Raw genomic sequence first — 22249 nt, 5'->3', positions numbered from 1 at the left:
GTGCTTCAATTTGAGCAGTTACAATGCAAGACTTTAACAAACCGGATAAATAATTAACTCTTTATTGCATATTTACATTTTAAAAGGCTCTCACTTCACCATACTATGCAAGGAAGTTAATAACCTTTGAATACATGGTAAAATAACTACTGTTGCATGTATTTGTTAACCATTTGGCAACTAACAGACAAACATTAGGCATTTATTTATACTTTACTGCACAACAGTGTTTGAATATATTGCACAACACTTATATTTAAGTTTTATATTCATATAGAATCTACAACACTTTACATTGTAAGTGCCTACTTAAGCTCAAACTTTTGTAGTAATAGTAGTGCCTATGGCTAAAATAAAACAAAAAAAAGTTATTTACATATTTTAATTAAACAAGATCAAGCATAGATGCTTTAAAGTATTGAATATTTGTCGAAAATAATTCATTTTGGAGGATATTTTAATCAAGAGATATTACTCTTAAAGTGTTAAATATTTGATCTGTCACTCAATGGAACATATTCATTCCAGCATCACATCTTCATGTTTGTATCACATATGACAGTCGTATGTGGGAATTGTGCAAATTCTCCCCGGTGGAATTACAGCCTTTGTCCCTCGATCAACACAAACAAGGATGCTACCATCTGAAGTATTTTGATCCACCTGCAGTGGATCATTAAAAAGAGAAGGAAGGTAGGTGACATATTAGCATCATGATTAAGAAGTACCAGTAGACTCAATTACCGCCTATGGTGCATTGTGGTCAACACGCACATCACTCGGTAAGATGCACTCAAACTAGCATACCTTCGCTAATGAACCTTCATTAATAAAATAAATTGTCAATTAACCTTACGATCGAGACGTGAAAACATTTGGGGGAAATAGAATGGCGACCCGCAAGGGTTATAACTCGAAATAAAGCGGTACAACTACTACATTTAACAGGTAAAAGGGGCTAATGTCAAATGTTTGCTTAGTTAACGCCACCAGTTTAGAATTGAGTCGGGACTTGTCATCCAAAAGTAACTTTAAAAGTAATTATAACTAGCGTTACTACCATTATATACTCACGTGGTGGTTGTTGGTCAAAGTCTTGCCATTATTTTTGTTCATATCTGTTATGTTCTCCATCCCAATTTTCTTCAGAATTAACTCAATCTTCACTGTGATGCCAGACATGGCATTTTCAAGTTGGACAACCTGCCTGGCCAACCTGCAGGTAGGAAAAATTAAATATTAGAGTTAATAATGCAATGATAAGTTTGAATGTATTGATTTCATTTTTTGAATATAATTTTTAGATGCAAAATGTGACCGTAGAAACTTCTCTTGGTCCATAATAGGGTGACCAGCGTTGCTCTTTTGGTCATTTAGGATCACTGGAGACTTTCCTCCTAAATCTCTTCCGTAGGTCATTCCAAGATTGTTGAGTTCAGCAGCAAGAGCATCCTGAGAAAAGGGGGAAAAAAGATCTTCATTAGAATTTGTTTGTTGTACTTATTATTCCCTTAAAAAATAATACGAGGACATTTAAAAAGAAACATTGGGGAAGCACATTTGACTCTACAAACCCTCTTTTCCTCAAGTTCTGTTTTCATCTTTTCCTGTTCTTCCTCATCCAGAATGTGGTTCCCATCACGGTCAAACTGTGAAAAAGCTGCAGAAATTTCATGATCAGCATGTCCCATCCTGCGAGATCATTGAAGTGGTAAGAATTTTGTTTATTTATTGGAGATGACATTTTCAATTTTTGCTTTGCCACCTACTCTTTTAATGTTTCTCTAAAATCTTTGAATTCAATTTCGCCGGATCCGGCACGTAGAGCCCTCTGAACATCTGATATCTTCTCATTTTTAAGCTTCAGCTTCATAAATGTCTTCAAGTAGCTCTGATGGGGGAAAAAAATAAAAACTATGTTGTGATGAAAATACACATATTCACCCACAATATTTTCGGTTACCTGTTTTATAATATCTGTGAACTGCAGCTCATCTTTCTGGGACGATAGCTCCTCTTTCACTTCAGAATATGTGTCATTTATGATGGCAAGAAACATGTTCTAAGGAGATATAAAATGGTAAGTTCCATATAGACAGCATTATTTTACTTTGAAAGGACTTGTGTATAGAATGGCTTACAAGGAGGACAAAGAAAACGAAGAAAACATAGGTGACAAAATAAATTGGTCCGAGGACTCTGTTTGCACGATCGATTGCATCATAATCAAAGTCTCCTAATATTATCCTGAACTGGGTGAAGCTGCAGGGGGAAAATGAAAAGACAATGGTTATTTCAGGTATCGCACATTTTCAGGTTGTACCACAGTTTGGAACGTGTCTTACATGCACTTGAGAAAGGTGCTGAATGTTTCCACCTCAGTACCAAAGAGCAAATATCCGAGCTGAGCGTATGCGAAGAAAACAATGAAGAACATGATGGCAAAACCGACAATGTCTTTGGCACAACGACCCAGAGTGGAGGACAGCTGGGTCATGGTTTTATTGAAGCTGATGTATTTGAAGACCTACATAGACAAAAAAAGCACAGACTATTTTTAAACGGTGTCAAATGTCAACATTGAGAGTGGTATAAGATTGTATTTTACCTTGATCCATGCAAAGAACAGGTTAACTGCATTCATATTGTTGTATTGTGTTTGCCAGAATGCTAGAAACTCAAAGTCGGCATAGATCTCTGGTTGGTCCAAAAGTTTGCCAAGCAACTTGTCCACTTTGACCGTGCGGAAAATGTTGAATACAATGGCAACAATGGCGAGCTACAATTAGAAAAATAAATTGTTTCAAGTTCATTAAAAACCTGAAATCACGAATCACTTTCTTACCATTATGACTACTATGTCGAGTATATTCCAGATGCTTTTGAAGTAGGAGAACTTGTGTATTCGAAGCTCGAGAATCTCTTCCACAACATAGTAGAGGATGAATAAACAAAAGACCATCTCACAGGCCAGGATGAAGTAATCCCAGTAGCTGATGTAGCGAATCAGTTTAACAGTTCGAATCTGGTAGGAAGGAATCGCTCCGCCAGTTGCAGGGAATTCCACTACCAACCTATCAACAGATTGATGTCAATCACAAATCGGGGTACTAATGGCGCAATTTCAAGTTCAGTCTATACCTGATGACACAGAACATGTTGATGTTTGCATTGTAAGTGGAGAAGTCAATGAAAACAGCTCTGGTTCCTCGATCCAGCCAAAGGTTCTCCTCCAATTCCTTCACAACAATTGCACTTTCCTCCTTGGTTTGACCCAGGTCCTGGTAGTATCCAGCTCCACTGTAAGTGGTCAGCAAACCCCAATGGGAGGAACCCTTGATCACTTTCTCAGATTGGTAGCTCCATCTGCAGAGAAACAAAATTTTCCAAATTAGGAAAATCGCCAGTTGACTATAGAGTTACTTAAAAAATGCATTGACTGGCATTAGTGCCAAGTGGTAACTCACGCAGTGCCGTTGATCAGCCCAAAGTTGAGATCATCCTCCTTTTTCTCATTGTAGACATCATAACATCCCAAGATCTCATCCTGGAAGTCTTTATGAACCTTGCAAGAGTTGTTCTTAATCTTGATCTGTCTCATCCTTGGGACTCCCAACAACATATTCTCATAGTAGATGAAGGACTGATCGCCACTGTCCATTGACTTATTGTTGTACCATTTAGTCCAGTACAAATTATCTAATAATGGTTCCTGAACAAACTGGTCATACAGAAAAACAACGGTCAAAATTATTATTTTGATTCCCACTGTGGTGAACCAATGAATAAATAAATGTGTATTTGCAAATACTCACAGTCCAAAAATCCCCCATGGTGCTAATGGACTGAAATTTAACCCCACTTTCTCCAGCTGTATTCACAAACAAGTCTGTCATGGCTTTAGTGTAATAGTAGGTGCTGGTGCTTGTCATCCCGTATGTCACTGCAAGACAGCATCATGACATTTTTACTGACATTGGCCTACCCCTTGGCTTTGGTCTGGTTCAGCTCTTAACCGTCCTCCATTCAGTAGTTCCATGATAAGACAAGTGTAAAACAGGACCCACACAAGATATCATTGAACATTTGTTCTCTGGATGTATTTATGTTGTGACCATCAGAGTGGTGCAGATTAGAAGCTGTAATTTGTTTGTGAAGAGCGTATTTGAATCTGACGCAAATAGCCTCATCAAACACTGTCAATATAAACCAGACAAAGACACAATGCTCAAAGCCAAAATGCTCTTATCGCTAAAAGGCAAGAGGGCTGCGGTCATGTTGCTTTCAAGGTTAATGGCTGGTTTAACAAAGGCTCTCAGGTGAAGGGATGGGGAGGACATTTATGGTAAGGATGAAAACAAAAGGGTGGGTTTGGGGTGGCTTTTGTATGCTAAACCAGCTATCCCGGTTTCCCTCTACACTTTGTGTGTTATTGGGACCTATTGGAACCACAAAACTAGAATGGAATAAATTTAAACCCCCAAACATGAAAAGTAATGAACATAATCCTAATTAAGTGCTCAGACCTGAGGCAATATTTTAGATGTATTTTACCCATTTTGCAATTGGCATTGAATTGTGTTCTGAATGACTGGATTGAATCTAACACGTGGCTTTTCTGTCCTTCTGTTATGTGAAACCATCAACTCCATCATCATAAGAAATTTGTTACAGTAGAACTACAGTAAAAAGTACAACAACAAAAACAAAATTACCTCATTTTAGACTGACTGTAATGACATTACTTCTGCTATGCAAACTGAAATGAGGGGATAGTACTAATTTAGGCAACTGGTAATATAATTGAGAAAAAAAATCATATATTATTTTAGATGCACCCCCACTTACATTGCGCCCTATGCAGTCACCCACATTGCACATAGCAAACACTGCCTCTGTAAAAAATCACATTTACTCTGTTGATCTGATTACTTACACAGACAAATGTCCACTAAAAAGACCACATAGATCATTAACTCCCGTAGAGTGGTGCGGACAAATAGTTCCCGGTTGTTGGAGGTGTTCTCAGTCAATGTTGTACCCCACAAACCTATCAAGAATATTGCAAAGAAGACAGAAATAAAAAAAAAAGATCTGTGGTTAAACTAATAGCCAATGTAAGAATGTTCCTACCTTTAATGAAAGAACAGCAGCCTTTGCGTTCATTGACCAGGATTTTATCAGCTGAGCGTGGCTCCTCTTTAAACTTGCCCGGGGTCTCCACGTTGTACATGCTCTCCATGGAGCCCTGGAAGAGTGGCTGAGGGTTGTAGACTGTGTTCACAACCCGTGGTAATGGTGGTGAACTGTCAATGAATCCCTGGTTCACCCATGAACCCATATTTTCCAATTCACATTCCACCTGGCCGGACAAGTGGCTATCGGCTCGATTGTTTAGACTCTTCATTTTGGAGGATCAGAGAAAAAAAGTCAAGCAGGGGCAGGGTGAGCAGCTTTTCAATACCTGCAGATTCAGATGGTTTTAAGGAGAAGGTGACATAAGCATTGGGGAGGGAGGAGCTGGCGGACAGTCCTCTGCAGGAGCATTTTTTTTTTGTCAACAGATTCTGACTGATTAGGAAATACTGTAGAAGCAAGAACAGATTTCACATATCTTTATAAATTAAAAAAGTGCATAAATTGGGACCCCATTTCAAGAAAATGGACAGATAGAAAGACTTTTCAGTATTGTAGTACTACTATATATTTTCACATTTTATGAATTTTTAAAAATACAGTACTTTTTTGGGAAACCCATCTATTCATTATACTGGACGCATGGTTTTAGCATTTGAAAGGGAACTACAGTACTCCTTAGCCATACTATATGTAATAGAAAACTTATAAGTACTTTGTAAAGTCTTACAAATACATTAGAAGCTTCAAATGCGACATTGACATGGGCTTTAGACCTCTCAATTACTATCCCGCTGAGCATCTTGCATCAGCACTCATTGCCACCTCATGCAATCATTTTTCTCCTTATGAGAAAATTACCGAATTGTATTGTTATATGAAGACTGTAGATCTTTTTTCCCTCCCTACTGCCAACTGTTCACTGCTGGGGACCCAATTGAGTGTAATTGCAGTGTCACTGACACGCAATTTTGACTCTCCTGTCTATTCATTTTTGACATGCCAACTGTCAAGAAGCATTTATTAGGTATGCCGACATTCAACGTGGCCAATGCGTCATCATGACCATCTGTAACCATGTTTGTCACGTTCGGTTTCTGACGCCAAAATGTAAAGCCTGCCTATGTCACACGAGTGAACTTGGTTAATTGTATTGGAGACATTCTATATTAGTATTGTAGTATATGAACTTAGCTTTTTGTGCATGCTTTTATACTTTTATGCAAAGTCCACTGGTCAAGTGGCAGTTGTGGCATACAGTGAAACCACCGTTGTAGCTTATTTTTTTTAAAGACGATAGTGTTTGGGTCGAGCTCTGGGCGCTCACGCTTCAGCGACTCTAAACTAAGCGATTACACACAGCCATTAGCACACAATGGAGTTTAATTTCTGCTGCCCCGCTGAAGCCAGGTCAGGATCTTGCTCAGAAGCTTCTTAATCTGCTCTGGCTTGTGCCACCATTCAAACTTTTCAAATCTGTGACAATCACTTGACAATAGGGCTTGATTGGCATTTAAACTTATAGTCTTGCACCGCCAGTAAACAGTCTTGCTCAGCTCATATTAGACAGTTCGTGCAAATTAAAAGTCTACCTCGTTGCTGGTAATATTTTGTATTTTATTCACAACAATTGTGTTAGAATTCTGTTGCGTCATGTATTTTAGTGTTTTTATTTTTGTCGCTTCTGACGTAAGCGTCTGTTATCTCGGTGCACAGAGACCGTGAACAAAGGGAGGATTTACATGTCAGAGTGGACATAGCTTGCCATTATCGGTAAAGAGAGATCGTCACTCGTGGGCCGTCGAGACTGTACTAATAAATGACATCATCTCCTCAATGACACTCTTTTTAGTGACATCCAAATAAGTGACAGTAAATTCACTAGTTTATCAAGAAGGAAATTATAACCACTGTGGATGTAAAATAACAAGACAAAACATGTTGTAATAGAATAAGATAATATAATAATAATGATACTCAAATAATCATCTCAATCAAAGACAGTGAAGGAAAAAAGAGAATATATGATCCAAAATATTTATTCTCATTGCAAAACAATTTAGAATGCAAAAAACAACATCTTCCATATTTATTGTTCAACAATATTAAAATAATCTATGCAACTATTATCTATAATTCTCTGAAATTGCACATTATTTCACAATACAATACACAATAGCATGCCAGGTCTAATAGTTGTTAAAAATGACACTACATGTCTATATTGAACAAACACCTGCCTAATATAGCCAAGACTTGAAAATAAAAAGCCTTTTGATTGTCAAACAACGATCTTTAAAATAAATCAATCAATACAAAAGTATTTACTATCTCCATAATGGGAGAAAAGGGCTCACATTGTTGTTTACAACATGACAGTTTTACATGCCTGCAGGCAAATGTCTTTATATGGGAAGCGGATGCCCTTCAAATTGATAAGAGAGAGAGGTGTTGATATAGTCCTGCCCCGTAGCGTCGTACCGTACAAGGTACTGGTAGTTGTCAGGCTGCGCACAGTCAAACTGCAAGTCCACCCACTGCCTTTGTGCAGTGTTGTGCCTCTTGGTGTCCACCAAAATCCGGTTGAGGGCCATAATATAGCTCAGAGCCATTTGCAAGGTCTCATACTTGGACAGTTTCTTATCTTGGCCCCATTGCGGGACGACCTTCCGTAAGCGATCGAAGGCTGTGTTCAAGCCTTGCATCCTCTTCCTCTCCCTGGCGTTGGCGGCCATCCTCCGCCTCGTGGCCGACTCGTACTTCTCCGGGCTTTTGGAGTCCGCTTCCGAAGACTCGGATCCCGAGTCGGTGCAGCTCGACCGGCGGGGCTTCATGGTTTGGTTGAGGATGTGGAAAAAAGGCTAGCCAGAGGGTCCGCAATGGTCTCTGTAGCTCTGATCTACTGCTTTATCCTTGAATGTTCAGCGAGTGAAGAGTCTGAAAAGTCTCCAGAAAACAGGGCTGCTTTTATAAGGGCATCCAGCAGATGAACAGGTGGCAGCAGGTGGAGCCCATGCCCCTCTACTACCCCCTCATAGGGCTCACACCCATGCAGCAGACCCCTAGCATCCACTCTGCGTACATACACACACACATGCATGTAAACTATACATGCACACTCAATACACACACGCACACACTCACACACAAACAAAAAAAACCTTAATGAAATTCCAATTATCTTGGGCTGGGCTCACTTGGAGCCATGTGTCACAAACACCAAAGTCTACCATCTGCTAGTATAACTCATTACTGATGATGCTGCCAACAAACTTTGAAAAATATGATAACAAGATTTGTTTAGATCTTTTCAGATTTATGTAAAATAATTTTGTTTGGATGCAAATGGATGGCTGTGTTGTATTTTAAATTTGGGAAAATCAATTGGAGATTACATTGTGGACGTTTACTATAGAGCCAAATTGGTCTTTGTCATTAAATAATTATATTCAATAGAGATTTTTTAATCAATTTCAACTTCTAAAAGTTTTTCTTTTAAATTTGTCAATATGGCCTGTAGTGGTATCATACTGCAAAATCCACTAAATCCTCTTTCCATGTGTTGATAAGAAGCATAATCTGAGATTAGCCTGAGGCAACACAAGTGTAAGTGTAACCTGGGGGATTTTAACTGAAAATCTGGGGATTAAAATCCTTGGACAATATGGACAGCATGATGCCCAGATTATTCCACCAAAATCTGGATATGATATTGTTCATATAAAAACTATTTGTATTAAGAGTAAATTATCATCAATATTAGTTGTTGTGCATTAATGATTGACTATGTGGAGCACAGATGGACATAAGAAATAAATAATTGATCTGTGTAATGAGCCAGAAAAAAAACGGATTGACAGAATCATTTGTCTGGCACATCTTTTCCACCTGGTTGCAATACATTTGTAATTTAGGGAAAACATACATTTTATTAAATCTGACGCACAATCCAGTTTATTTTATAGAATGGTGAAAAATGCTTAATAAGTATGAGGTGAAGTCAATTTCAAGTTATTTTCTTTTTTTAATGGAGACATAAATCGGAGTTTACTAGTAGTTTAGTATTTTTATTAACCCTCGATAGGACAATTAACCATTCATTTTCAAAACTGTTTATTCCTGGTGTGTTGGAGTTGAGCCTATCCCAATATTTTGGCTGTAAAAATTCTATATTGAACACACTTTATAAATTGGTGAGGCAGGTTATGAATGATTAATCACTACGAAAGCTTGAGTATAATGGCTGTCTCTGCTATTGGGTCATGGACACAAGCTGATGCTGTCTGCTCATTTTTAGGATGGACTGGTTAGCTGTGCAATTAGGCAGATAATCCCATCTACCAGTTGGTTCATTGATTACAGATTGACGTAGTTTGCCAGCTGCTGCTTGTCTTGTCTGAAATGAGGCCCTGCCCTTCCGTGTCTTGCACCCTTTTTCTTCCCCCTCGCCCCGTCATATGATTGGCTTGTTTGAGCACCTCCAACTAAAATGCGGCCTGTTGTCAAAAGCCATATGTCACGGCAGAGGAGTGCCCCGTCACCCTTGACAGAAAGCCATGCTGCATTCTAGCCTGATCCCCTTATGGAGAAATAGAGCGTATGTTTTAGTCTTGGTGAAAGTTTAGTGAAGGATTTACTCTTAACAAGTCCCAATATATAATTATTGCAATATAATTATGCCTCTCATGAAATCTATAATTGATCTGAATTGGGAGAATTAGGCTTTTTTTGTTTTGGAAACTTATTTGCGCACATTTGAAGAGGCTGAAATTGTTGAATAATAAGGAAATGTTTATTGGTCTTATATTCATTCCCATTATATATTTATGAATTTGCAACACGCACAAACACCAGCCAGCTCGCAACTCAGCCTGCCAGCTGGTCAAATGAGTCTCACACTCTAATTGGGTCAAGGAAGGTGAATGTAATTTTATGCCTATTTGAACCTTCTTTTACTTTACTTGGACTGATTAGCTATGCTTAATTGGCTCCTGGTACGTCTTATTTGTTTTAAATTTCAAACAATAAGCACAGTCCAAACAAAGCGTGCACAAATATGACAAGATTTAAATGAACTCACGCACGTGCTTGAAAGAAGGTAATATTCAGCAGCTCATTTGGGTTTTAATTGGATGTCATTTAGTTTGGTTTGAGAGGAAAAACTTGTAGTGGAGTGAACCAAAGTCACTTGAATTCATCATTTTATTCTGAAGATAAAACTATTTTACAATGTGCAACATTACAGAAGTAGAATAGCTTTGAAACTCCCATCAATATGTTTTCACACTCACTTAAAATATTACTCGATTCTTTTAAAGGCAATCACTGCTTCAAATACTTCTCGTTGTCCTACAACATAATTTTTAGTGTCACTGTACTCACTTCCCACATTGGCATCCCCACTTACAGCTGCTAGCAAAATATAATGTAACTGTGAAGTAAAAACATGCTTACTTTACATATGGAAAACACGATGCAAAAAGATGTATCGGTCATAGATTGAAATAAATAATAGACTACTTTTGAAACATTTTAATGTTAAATCAACTACTAGTTCTTAAAATAAATTAGCTTAATTTAAATCATTGATATAAACCAGGGTATGTGTTATTTTTGAAGGGGACTACAACTTTGTTTCATATAGGATCTTAATCTTCAAACAATAAATAACAGCACAAATAAATGCTAAATGGAGAGCAAAATTGCCCTCCAACGATGGCTCATGGGCTAAGACTTTTTTTCAAAATGGATTGCTTTGTGTTTTCTGTATGTGAAACACTCTCGATATGACCTATATGTAAACCGGAATGGTGACACTGTGCTAGCAGGTTGCACAAACATTTCCCCATAGCTATCTCATTTCTAACTGGTTACACAAATCCCAGGACCACCCGTGCAGGTAAACACTTTCCTTCCTCAAAGTTCTTCGCTCTCCAGTGCGGCCTCAGAAGGTGAGCTGGAGTAAAGGAAGGGGCTCATCTCCGTTGGGGAGAAGAGCGATTTGATATCGAGCCCTTGGCCCGTGAGAGCTGCGTAGCGGCCACTGGAGCGGGGCGTCTTCTTCATGGGTGCCGGCACAGTCTGATGCCACTGCGCTGAAGGTCATAATAGATGGTGACACGTACTGCATGGCACTTTTATCTAGGTACTGCTCATTTTCGTACCATAAATGTCAAGCCTGCAGGTGCAAGCCGCAATCCCAGCCTCGTTTTTGGCTGACACCGTATACCATCCTGCATCATCTTTGGTGGTTGGCTGGATTAGGAGACACACGTATCCTGTGGCATCCTGTTGCATGCTAATACAAAAGCAAATTTACCATTTTAATCCATCGACTAACTTTCCTATGGCTAAAGGTTTGACACCTATTTGTCGCATTGGCCCGAATATAAGACAATGTTTTTTTGCATTGAAATAAGACTGAAAGGGTGTCTAAAATTTGGCGGTCTAGACATTGTACGATCGATGGCGCCAGATATCTCTAAAGTGAATGCTGAACACTTTGATGGTTAATATAGTTATTGTAATTTTGTTGTTTTAATTATAAAATATTTCCTGTGTGAGCATTGTCAGAATGTACTTGTATTTTCTTCAGTAGTCTCACTGACCTCATTCTGCTCTGCATTTTGGGAATGGTGTCATTGTCTTTCTTCCAAAATATAACTGGGTGGGGCACACCCACCACCCGACACTCCATCCTGACGGGGCTCCCCTCGGGAATTCCCACATTCTGCAACTTCTCCACAAATTGTGGCGCTTGTTTCACTTCTTTCTCTGAGGAGCAGATTTAAATCTTTTCATACTTTCAAAATTACTGAAATGATCTGAAATCTGCTGAACTTTGCTCACCCACAACTTTAAGTTCTAGACTGAAAGAGCTCTGCCCTGCTTTGTTGCTTGCAATGCAGGTGTATGTGCCAGCATCTTTCTGTGTCAGGGGGTCAATGACCAAAGAGTGAATGCCGTTTTCCCGTACCAGCATCTTGTGGTAAAGATCTGGGTAGATGGGTCTACCATTCACCAGCCACATGAGCTCTGGGTTAGGCAGACCACTCACCTAAAAGACAAACCAAGAGCTTTTTTTATGATGGGATTGGAAATATTGATTTATAGGGGGCTTCAAAGCATGGTCCCTACCTTGCAGTCTAGTCTGCACACTCTCCCTTCATGTGCCAGCATGTCTCCTGGAGCCTGGGCAAAGTGAGGCTGAAAAAACCCTTCCTGGGTTTGCTCTCCCTCGACTTCTTGAACGCGACTTCGTACCCTAAAAGGCAATTTTATATTCTTTTAAATAACCAGAAATATATAGTCACATGTCTTAACAAGGGTTAAAAGCACCCTATAACTAGGACACCATTTAATTCTTCTGGATTTGCTCACCTCTGACAGTTTATTGGGATCATTCTATGTCGTGGTGGTCCCGTTTGGACTATCAGATGACCTGAACAGCTCATTCGTCCCTGTTGACATACAGATAGTGAGCCCAAATTTGAATAAAAGGACAGTGTGAGGAAGATTTCTGAAAGATGTTACCTGTGGATTTGCTGCCATGATTGTGTAGTTCCCATCATCATCAGCTGTTGTAGACTGGATGTGCAAAGCGCATGTTCCGTCACCCTCCCTTATCTTCTGATAATGTGTGTTCTTCCTTAAGATCTGCTTCCCATCCTTGAACCAGTACACCTGTGATGACATAGTTGTATTGTAGTGGATGAAAACTGTAAAAGAGTCCTCTTGTATGACTTTTCGTCTCACCTTGGGGACAGGGATGCCGATAAGTTTACAGGAGAAAGTAACAGGTACACCCTCCATGGCTTTAAAGTTCTTCAGTTTCTTGTCAAAGAGGGGCGCAATGCATTTGCCCGAGGGGACGTCGTCGTGTTGAACATCCTCGTCTGATTCCTCCACTGGCGTTCGCTCTAAGCGGAACTCAATCTCGCTCATTAGCCTTTGCTCAAAATTGGAAATTTTGTACTCCTAGTAAAGGAAAATGCACAACATGAAAGTAAACTGACTTCTTGGAATTTGAGTTTTTCAACCTGCGGGAAAACTGATGTAACACAATATAGCAGACAAGCGCTTAAGTTTTTTGCTATAAGCAGACATCAGAAATTTGCACTTACTGTTTTGATACAGCATTTAGCAGTGGAGGTATTGAAGTCAAAACTTACAAATTTGATTTTAAAAATGTTATGACTTAATACCACCTCATTAGAAACATGCTGTAGCAAACTGCCTACTGTAAAGCAAAATAAATGATCATGGGGAGAGAAAAAAATGAGGATAAAACAGATAACAGGAATTAAATAATAACAGTATTGTTAATCTTTGAAATGTGTATATTTTGTTGATGATCCAGATCAGGAATACAAGCTTTAAAATGAGAAATGAATGACTGTGAGTTGTTGATAATGTGGTATCCATGCAGTTTATATTTCAGTTAATTAAGTCAGAGATTTGGACAAAGCATTATCAATTGTGTCCAAACATGACATCACATGGTTGTACGAAATCTCATGGTGTTAGCTTCCTGAATGAATGAATGTTTGCAACGAGATAATCATTGTACCTCATCATAGTTAATGACAGTTGCTGGAATGTTTGGTCCAACAAGGGGTCTGCTCGCTGCTTTCCCCTCATTACTCCGCTTCTATGAGAGGATAGGGATGGATGATGAACACCCACAAAGACACACAAACTAATAGCGCATCGACAAACTAATGAATGTTATTCACATGCAGTGTTACAGTAACATGGATAAAATGGACTGATGGTCGTGAATAAGAAAGGAAAGTGTAATGTCAAGGGAAAAGGGAAGTTGAAAATACCATGTAATTAACTCATTTGTAGCTATTAATGAGGGATAACTCATCCACTGAATGTATTGTGTTGCCATGGTACCCAATCACAATATAATACATTACAAGGGTACATTGTAATGTATTGTATTGTATCTACACTGTATTGATGGAATTTTAAGTGTTAAGATTTAATTCATAGTTCATAGGAAAATGAAAAAGCACATAAAAAGGCAGTATATGTAGAATGATCAAATTCTCAATTAGTCGAGCCAGCCTCATTTTTAAAATACTACAAAATGCTGGACTGTTTATTCAAAATGATTTAACCATACTCCATAAATAAATTAATTCAAGTCCACATAACCGTAAAAACAGGCTAATAACTATGCTCTTGGTTAGTTAAAAATTAGTGAATACATACTATGTATATATGGTGTCAACTAATTAAAGAAATATTGGATACCTGTTGATGGGCAAAATTGGGAAGATCATCCTTAAATTGCATTTTTTTCTCCAACTCATGAAGAAGGATCTCTTTGTTTTCACGAATGTTTTCAGTTGGTGGTGGGCGCGTCCTTGGCATCTTCTTATTTACCCTTAAGACATGAAAGATAATTTTTAGAACACGTAATTTATTATTTTATTGCAAAAGGCTCAGTTTGAAGTACCCAATGGGTGCTCCTCTGGGAAGGCCCATGGAGTTGGTAGGCTGAGATGGAGACAGGGAAGGCAAGATGGAGCTCAGGAAAGCCACTGGATTCTGGATTGGGCTTGGGGTGGAGCTGCTGGAGGTCGGAGAGGAAGCCTGCGGGGGTGATTGGGCTCTGAAGGTGAACATGTTGTTTAAGGTTGCTGTCTGATCTGGTGTGGGGGAGGACACAACTGTCGGGGGACTGGTAGGTGACCGGAGAACTCTTGTGGGGAAAGCCCTGTTTGGTGGGGAGAATGGCGGGAGTGTGGGAAAGATGGCGTTGGAGGAGTGGAGCTCTGCTGCCAGTTCCTGTAGAAGTGGGACTGGGGATTCCGTTGGGGAAGGACTCCTGATGGGTGACAAAGTTTGAGCCGTGATGAACTCTTTAGGCCGAGTGTAGTTGAAAGCCTGTGAGGTCGCAGTGAGATTCATGAGGGAGGCGTGGGTGCTTCTCAGGTAAGTGGCCGGAGATGTGACGTGATGTGAGCTCGGCGTTGGATGAGCTGTTGTAGAGCTTATATTGAGATTTGTGACGGGCTTAGAGGAAAGTTGGGGTTTCTGAGCGGCTCTGGCAAGAACTGTTGCCGATAAGTTGAGGTGGGACGCATGAATGGTGTTCATCTGGGTCAAGGGTGGCGCGCTAAGAGGCGGGGCTGTGTTTAACTGTGGCGCCGGTGGAAGGAACGTGGCTGGGGAAGAGGTAGTAACCTGGGGCGTGGATTGAAAAGATCTTAGCTGTGGGGGAGCGGTGTTGATAGCAGGAGCAAAATTCAGTGATGATGCAGGGGTTGTCGAAGTGTGGGGAGGTCCAGATTTGGGTGTCATCTGCAAAACATTGTTCCGGTAGGTCGAATGGGAATCCTGGTTTTCTCTGGGGGACCATGGTGAACTTTCACTAGATTTAGGCGCCCCTGCGCTTAACTGGAATGAAGGCTGGTTGTTGTTTTGGCTTAGAGGTTCGCTCTCCTGCTGTTGCTCCAGAAGAACCTGGTTGTGAAGAAGCTGCAGCTGAGCTGAGTCCCTGTCAATCAAGTAGATGTGATGTGAGAAATGAGCTGGGAATTGTCTATACAAGGTTATTATGAGGGAGGCTCAGTGCTGTTTTCAAATGAATTACTGCTGGCCAGTCCAGTAAAGCCAAAGGAGGAGTGAACCAAAGTTAGCACAAAGATGGACTGGCCTTTTATGGACCACTGATATGTCGGACATAAAATAACACATTTCTTAATATGCACCCGGAATTACATCTTTCATTTTCGTTTAGATGACAGTATATCCAATTAGTAAAATATACTTATAGATATAAAAAGAATCCAGGACAATCCAAAAAAAAACATTTTTTTCTGACCACATGAGAAATTTTCAGTAGGAACAGAAACTAAATAAATCTAAACAATAATGAACTTACAAGTAGAAAATGCCATCCTCTGTTTTGGAAAGCTTGAAGGTCCACATTTGAGCTCTTCTTGCATGGATTAGTGAATTGCGACTACCAGTTGAGGTGAAGGAGGAGCATTTTTATTTGGACTGAACTGGAGGAGGAGGATCATATCTCGACCTTATGTAAGCTGAAAATGTCATTTTATTTTTTTTAGCCTCATTGATGGCAAATGACATCCAATTTTGAGTAGGAGACATGGTTGCAATCATTTGCTGTTGGCCTCTCCCAATTGAAATGGCTGTTAATGGCACCCAATGGGTTTGATGAATGCCCCCTAAAGGGTTGAACAGAAAATTTAAATAAAGTTTTACTTACAGTTTTGGTTTTGCCAGCACGGGTGGTGGTCCTTTGTTGACCAAATTGTCTTCATCAGGCGGGGCAGATATTTCAATTTGCTCACCCACGTCATCTTCGGGTAGTTTGAAGTGTACACGCAGACCGGCTCTGGAGCTAGAGCGGGAATCTTTGTGGTTGGTCAAGACACCTGACTTGAGGCAAGAGTTGGGCGGTGGATTGGGGAGGGGGAGCGTCCCAGATGTCCCATTCTGGTGGTTTGAGGTGTCCTTATGATTGTAAATGCCACCAGGTGATGTTACCAGAACTTCCTGGTCACCTCCAAGTGAAGCACTAGATGGTTGTCTTGTTTTAGCTGCAAGCTCCTGGTTAAGGCCAATAGGGTCCAAGTTGGGGCTGGTAATAGAGCAAGAGGTGAGACTGGGGGTATTTGACAAGTTGCTGTCCAGACGAAGCATGGTGGAGCTATTGGGGTACAGACGAAGGGTGCTGGTGTTTAATGGATCCATCCTTAAGGTGCTATTGACTAATGGATCCAAACGGATAGTGCTGGAGTGGGGCTTGCTGGTACTGATCATAGCGAGATCTGCTGTAGATGGTTCTTGGACTCGGCTGGGTTCCACAGTTAAAGTGCAAAAAGGCCGGATTGCATTATTATTATTACTGCCATTGTCTGCAATTAAAGTGAGAGAATTCAGTCTGTCGCAGTAGTTATTTTTTCAATGAAAAACAGAAGGTTTACCTTTGACCCTAAGGGCTGCTTTGCTTGATGTTATTCCGTAAGCATTGCTTGCACTGCAAGTAAAGATCTCAGCATCTTCAGGAAAGACCTCTGCGATGACCAGTGTACATATTTCCTCTGGGTAAACAAAACGTCAAGACTCACGTGATAAAATTGCTCGGATGTGATTGCTGTTGTGAGAAACGGGGGCAAATAACTTGTCGGACAAAGTAACACTGACAACTTCTGAGTCTATTTGAAGCTAAGGAAGGCAGGTTGAAATGATCTGTCATGGTGGTTTAACACAAGAGAGACGACCTTATAAGGTTCATAAGCACAGGAAAGCAGTGCTGGCTTGTTTACAGAAGACGAGCAAGACATTTTTCCTCCAAGGACTAAACACTTCAGAACAGTAGGTATGCATACAGAACCATAAATACCGAAAAGACCCCCAAATACACACACACACACCAGAATGAAGCATTTCAGAAGAATTACCTGATTCAGCTGGAAATCTGGGCTCTAAAAACAAAATCAAGACAGTTTGCAGAGAAGAAAATGATTAATGCTCAAGGAAAGGAAATATGTAAAAACTGATAAAAAGAATACTGTATTAAACTCATGTTTTCTTTTTGGAGAATTACAGTGTTACATGTAGTGTGTGCTTACTTTTTTGCAGTATCCTGAAATCAGGCGAGTCTTCAATGATTTTTGAGCCCTTGTACCAGTCCACTCGAGGGGATGGCACTCCTTTCACACGGCACTCTAGCACCACCAGCTGCCCGACTGAAGCCTCCACGTCCTGCAGACTCTAGAGGTGGGATTTATAAGTGTATACTAATGTGACATACAATCAACAACACTATTTGATACATAGCTTTTATATATGGATTCCACCTTTGTGAAAACAGGGACAGCCATGGCGGCTTGCCCGTTGAAGTCTTGCAGTGGGTTGAAGTTAGGCAATTGACTCTGGAAACATACAAAATAGATGTTATGGCTCATTCCAGAATTGGAGGCCATTTTGGCTCCAGCATTGTTAAACAATAAGCCTTTACTTTGCTCTTTTTCTGATACATATTAGTCAATAATGATGCTCTACCTCAGGTTGAGGTGGTAGCGTTGAAGCTATGTTGGGGGTGGGCAGTTCAGAATTTAAAAGCTGTGGTGTCGGTAAAGCAGACGCTGACAACAAAAGACCCTCTGTGAGGTCTGCTGGTGGGGATGTGGCAATTACTTGGACAGGTAAAAAGATAGGTCCAGTCTCCTCTGGATTAGTGGACGATGGTTCTAATACTGGAGAGAGTTCGGCACTGGGAGGTGATGTGCTTATCAACTGGACTGGTAATGACTGGTAATCTTGGATCACAAGATTGCTGAGCTCTTCTGCTGGATTCTCCTTGCTTTGATTTGCTGTAGGCTCGTTAACTTCTCTAACAATTTGGCTCGAAAGTAGTGCAGACTTTGTCTGTTTTCCCTGCAGGCTTTCAAATGCAAAAACAAATGAATATTACTAATAAAGTGGTTTAAATATCTCCAAATCTAGATGGAGAGAGAACTTACTGGGCCACATGGTCAGAGTGTGGGTCCCCCTCAGAGTCAGAAGAGGATGCACCTATAGAATCATGAGTGCATTTCTGCATTTTATATAGGCTCTCATTTTTGTTCTGCTGACCCAATACCTATTTTCCCTAAAAGAATCAATCACCTTCAATGTAAATCTCAGCAGAGGTGGAGTCACTTCCGTAAAAGTTGGATGCAAAGCAGGAGTAACGTCCCGTGTCTTCCTCAAAAGCTTCTGTGATGATCAGAGAGTGCAGCTCGCCATTGGTGATGACCTGAATATCAGGGCTGTTCTCCAACTCCTTGCCCTCACAGAACCACCTGAAATCCAACAGAAGTGATGCTCTTTTCATTTTTCACATGCAGCTATAGTCACTAGCAGTTAAATCTAGCCAATTAAAGAAGACTAAGTTTTGGACTTAGTCAAGTCCATGTAGTGCTTTTACAAAACTCAACAGATTAAAAAATGTATACTCAATCCCCTCTGGTGAAAGTACCCTGGAATGCCATTGCAGGCCACACGGGAATAGACTCAATGGCGGATGTTCTGCGACGCGACAGTCATTTGTCATGAGTAACAGTCTAAATTAAAAACATGAGCAGTAAAGTGGACGGTTGGTGTGCCTCCACTCTGCACCTGTCAGAGCTATTTTTCCTTCTGCAGCACAAAACCAGCAAGGAGATTCCCTCTGGTCCCTAACATATATCAACTATAGGCACAATACTAACTCTCACACAATGACTTAAAACCAAAGACATTCAAGTACAAATGACCACTAAAATAGAAGTCCTAATCTTGTTAGTAAAATGGATTTGATATATAGTGAAAATAGAAGACAAAACAACTTTTAAAAAGCAGCTTTTCTAGAAAATGACATTAGAATAAAAATTTGTAAGAAATCAATTCTATTGAAGAGCAAACAAAACATCTTACCACGCTACTTCGCTTTACTACCAAGAGCCCAGTTAGTTCCATTATCAGACGAGACTACAACTCACTGTGCCAGTGCCGTCTAAAAATGGCAGAGGGCTTGCATTCTCGCAGCACAAATATATGTTGGTGCCTCAACAATGCTCAGTAGGACCAAAAAGACCATGCCCCCTGCCCATGTCCCCTTGTCTGTACCTCAACCTTACGCTGCCTTGAATTTCTTAAGATTAACGCTCTTTATTTAGTAATCAATGTATCTAGCATTTTCTCACAAAACTCTTTATTTTATTTTTTTTATGAATTTTTAAAGTCAAGTCAGGCCTTAGTGTTCACATTTATTTATATAGCTTATCAATGTGGACAACATTTTTAGGAATCTTCTGATTTGAAAAACTTTTCACTTTGTCATAGACACGATGATACTACTTCAGATCATAAATGGTTTATAGTGAATAGTGTATTTTTTTCCAGCTATTGTTAGATCTCCTGTAAGAATGATCTTGCTTCCAGATATTTGGGTTCTTACCGGACTTCAGGTGGAGGTTGTCCTCTGACAATGCAGTCCAACTGGACTTTGGTTCCCTCTGGAACTTCTCTGCTTTTCAGTTTCTGGATAAAATGAGGGCGCTCAGACACCGGTTCATTGGTACATGACTGAGGCTGCGTCAAAATGTAGCTTTCGGGAGTCTCCACCGCTTTGGAGTCAAAGTGCTCTTCCTCAATAATCCTATTGTCCTGTAAACCTGAATGACCAATCCCAGAGTCCAAATGGTTCTCCGGTTGTTGGCTAATTACTGGAACGTCCTCTGCCACCTCCACCGGCACATTCAAGCGCTCCCTGCCATCTGACCCGTCATCCTGGTTCTTGTTCCGACTACGATGGCCTTTGCACGATTTGGGTCGGATCCGTTTGGAGGCATTTGCCTTGAAAAGAGAGGAGAGCTCCTCAATGAAGTCAGCCGCTTTGTTGAGGAACTCCTTCTTGGACTGGGTCTCCGCGCCGAATGGGGAGTTCCTTACTGACTTGTTCAATGGTTGTAGACCATCACTACTGTTCCTCGCTGCATTTTCCTGTCTTACGGGGGCCACCTGTAGCTTTCTGTCTGGGGTGGGAATCTTTGGCGTTGCTGGTGAGTCAACGGGCACGTGTGAAACAGAAGGGGGATTTGAGAGCTGAACGGAGGAGGTCATCAAGGAAGGAACTGGACCCGAAACAGGTGGAGTGACGGAGACTTTGACCTCGGCCTTGTCTTCCCGGGACTCGTGTCCGATGGCTTGGCGGGCCAAGTTAACGCTCTCGTCTAGCTCTTCTTGGCTCAGGAACGCCGACAGGTCTGGCATTTGGCTTTCGTGGAGAGCCGCCGTGTCCCCGGCCTGTCCTTTGAGCGAGCCAAAAATGCGAAAACATGACGATGAAGCATCAGATCGGCTCATCTCGCTGTGACGCTGCAGGGAGCTCTCTCTCAAGCGTTGAGAGAGCGAGCGGGGAAGCTCGGTGCTGTTCTCTTGCATACTAGAGAAAGAACCAAAAAAAAGTGGATGTCAGATAGATGGAGTTGAATGGGGCCTTCATAAAGATCTGAATTTAGGATCACCTCTCACACACCAGATGAAAATATGCTCATGCAATGTACATAGAGAGCCATTGTCACAAGTTCTGTAGGCTTGATTGGTGGTTTAAGGAATGGCCTAACCTCCTTCCAAAGTTGACATAATTGTTGAACTTAGTGCATAGGCAAGTTATAGATTCCAAACATAAGATAGGCTGCGCATATGCTACCGACACTCAAATCGGTGGGATGAAGCTCAGCGCTCCCCTTCCAACGGAACTGAAAGCGCAGCTGTTGTGTACATTAATCCTGTGCAAACAGACCCCAAGCCCACCGAGTCAGATCTAATAATAGCCGTAGCTCGGTTTACATGAAGAAAATCAACAAAGAAAAGCAGCTTCCCTCATCTTGTGCGTGAGTGACCTTGTTATCGGGAGTTCAATCCCTCGTACAATCAAAGCAAAACTAAATGACAGATATGATCATAAATCCAACTTGGCGAGTGGAGGGTACAGTCCTGTTTTCATGACCCGACCCCTCTTTCATTAACATGTGGGGCGGTTCAAGCAAGTGAATAACGGGCCACTTCCTCATTTGGCGTCTAAAAGTAGATTGAAGTCCGCCAGAGGTTCCGTGTCACACAGGAATAATGACTTTGCGGGATTTTGTGTTTTTACCTTGAGAGTAAGCCCAGTTAGCCTCTGGGAATGGACTGGTGTATCCTCGAGGGCCACCTGTGCTCAAAGTGGGAGATTCCGCTCTTCCACCCGTTGGCATCTGGGAAAATCGAATCTCGGGACAAAGGCGGCTGCCCGGCTTTCCCTGCACGGTTAGCCTTAGCGTTTACAAGGAAATATGAAGGCAAGTAGCTAGGGTAACCTGTCAGTGGTAAAAGTAGCAACGTTTGTCAGCGCCACGCTCGTGGGTTATTTTGGGGAGGCCTGGCCCATATGTCTGGGAGGCGTCCTTCCTCATTGGCCAGTGGGAGCATGCTGGAAAGGGATTCCACCTTCGCCGCTGTGCCAGAGACAATCTAGCAGGGTTCTACAGATTTAGAAGGCCCTCATACACCCTCACTGTCAACGCCACAAAATAACCATTTGTCTGCCATGGTTGGCTCA

At 41.0% G+C, this 22249-nt stretch overlaps 3 protein-coding genes and 1 long non-coding RNA gene across 4 annotated transcripts; 1 reads left to right on the top strand and 3 right to left on the bottom strand.

Annotated features, from left to right (window-relative positions):
* Positions 1–48: 48 nt before the first annotated feature.
* On the bottom strand, positions 49–5407 carry pkd2l1 (polycystic kidney disease 2-like 1). The gene is made up of 15 exons (XM_077730133.1): positions 5134–5407; positions 4937–5050; positions 3816–3943; positions 3468–3721; positions 3142–3366; positions 2846–3074; positions 2609–2779; positions 2346–2527; positions 2142–2262; positions 1964–2062; positions 1770–1891; positions 1575–1692; positions 1319–1452; positions 1075–1216; positions 49–663 (listed from the first exon to the last, which is right to left on the bottom strand). The coding sequence occupies exons 1-15, from the start codon at positions 5405–5407 to the stop codon at positions 550–552; spliced, it is 2427 nt and encodes an 808-aa protein (XP_077586259.1). The 3' UTR covers positions 49–549.
* Positions 1089–17895, top strand: LOC144205635 (uncharacterized). The gene is made up of 3 exons (XR_013328143.1): positions 1089–1222; positions 1626–1711; positions 17764–17895. It is a non-coding gene; the product is annotated as an uncharacterized LOC144205635 (long non-coding RNA).
* Positions 7284–8054, bottom strand: atoh7 (atonal bHLH transcription factor 7). Its single transcript, XM_077730094.1, has one exon. It carries the CDS (start codon positions 7968–7970, stop codon positions 7542–7544), a length of 429 nt encoding a protein of 142 aa, XP_077586220.1. The 5' UTR covers positions 7971–8054; the 3' UTR covers positions 7284–7541.
* Positions 10321–21946, bottom strand: mypn (myopalladin). The gene is made up of 21 exons (XM_077730132.1): positions 21806–21946; positions 20105–21091; positions 18793–18968; positions 18648–18699; positions 18187–18568; positions 17982–18056; positions 17754–17895; positions 17583–17606; positions 17106–17222; positions 16385–17036; positions 14606–15649; positions 14401–14533; positions 13706–13786; positions 12892–13113; positions 12670–12819; positions 12517–12596; positions 12274–12400; positions 11986–12193; positions 11745–11910; positions 11301–11434; positions 10321–11231 (listed from the first exon to the last, which is right to left on the bottom strand). The coding sequence occupies exons 2-21, from the start codon at positions 21088–21090 to the stop codon at positions 11053–11055; spliced, it is 5130 nt and encodes a 1709-aa protein (XP_077586258.1). The 5' UTR covers position 21091; positions 21806–21946; the 3' UTR covers positions 10321–11052.
* Between the last annotated feature and the right edge of the window lie 303 nt (positions 21947–22249).

Source organism: Stigmatopora nigra, chromosome 12 (genome assembly GCF_051989575.1).
Source record: "Stigmatopora nigra isolate UIUO_SnigA chromosome 12, RoL_Snig_1.1, whole genome shotgun sequence".
NCBI classification, from domain to species: Eukaryota; Metazoa; Chordata; class Actinopteri; order Syngnathiformes; family Syngnathidae; genus Stigmatopora; species Stigmatopora nigra.
The sequence above is the reverse complement of the archived record's forward strand: the minus strand, read 5'-3'. Positions and strand labels throughout refer to the sequence as shown.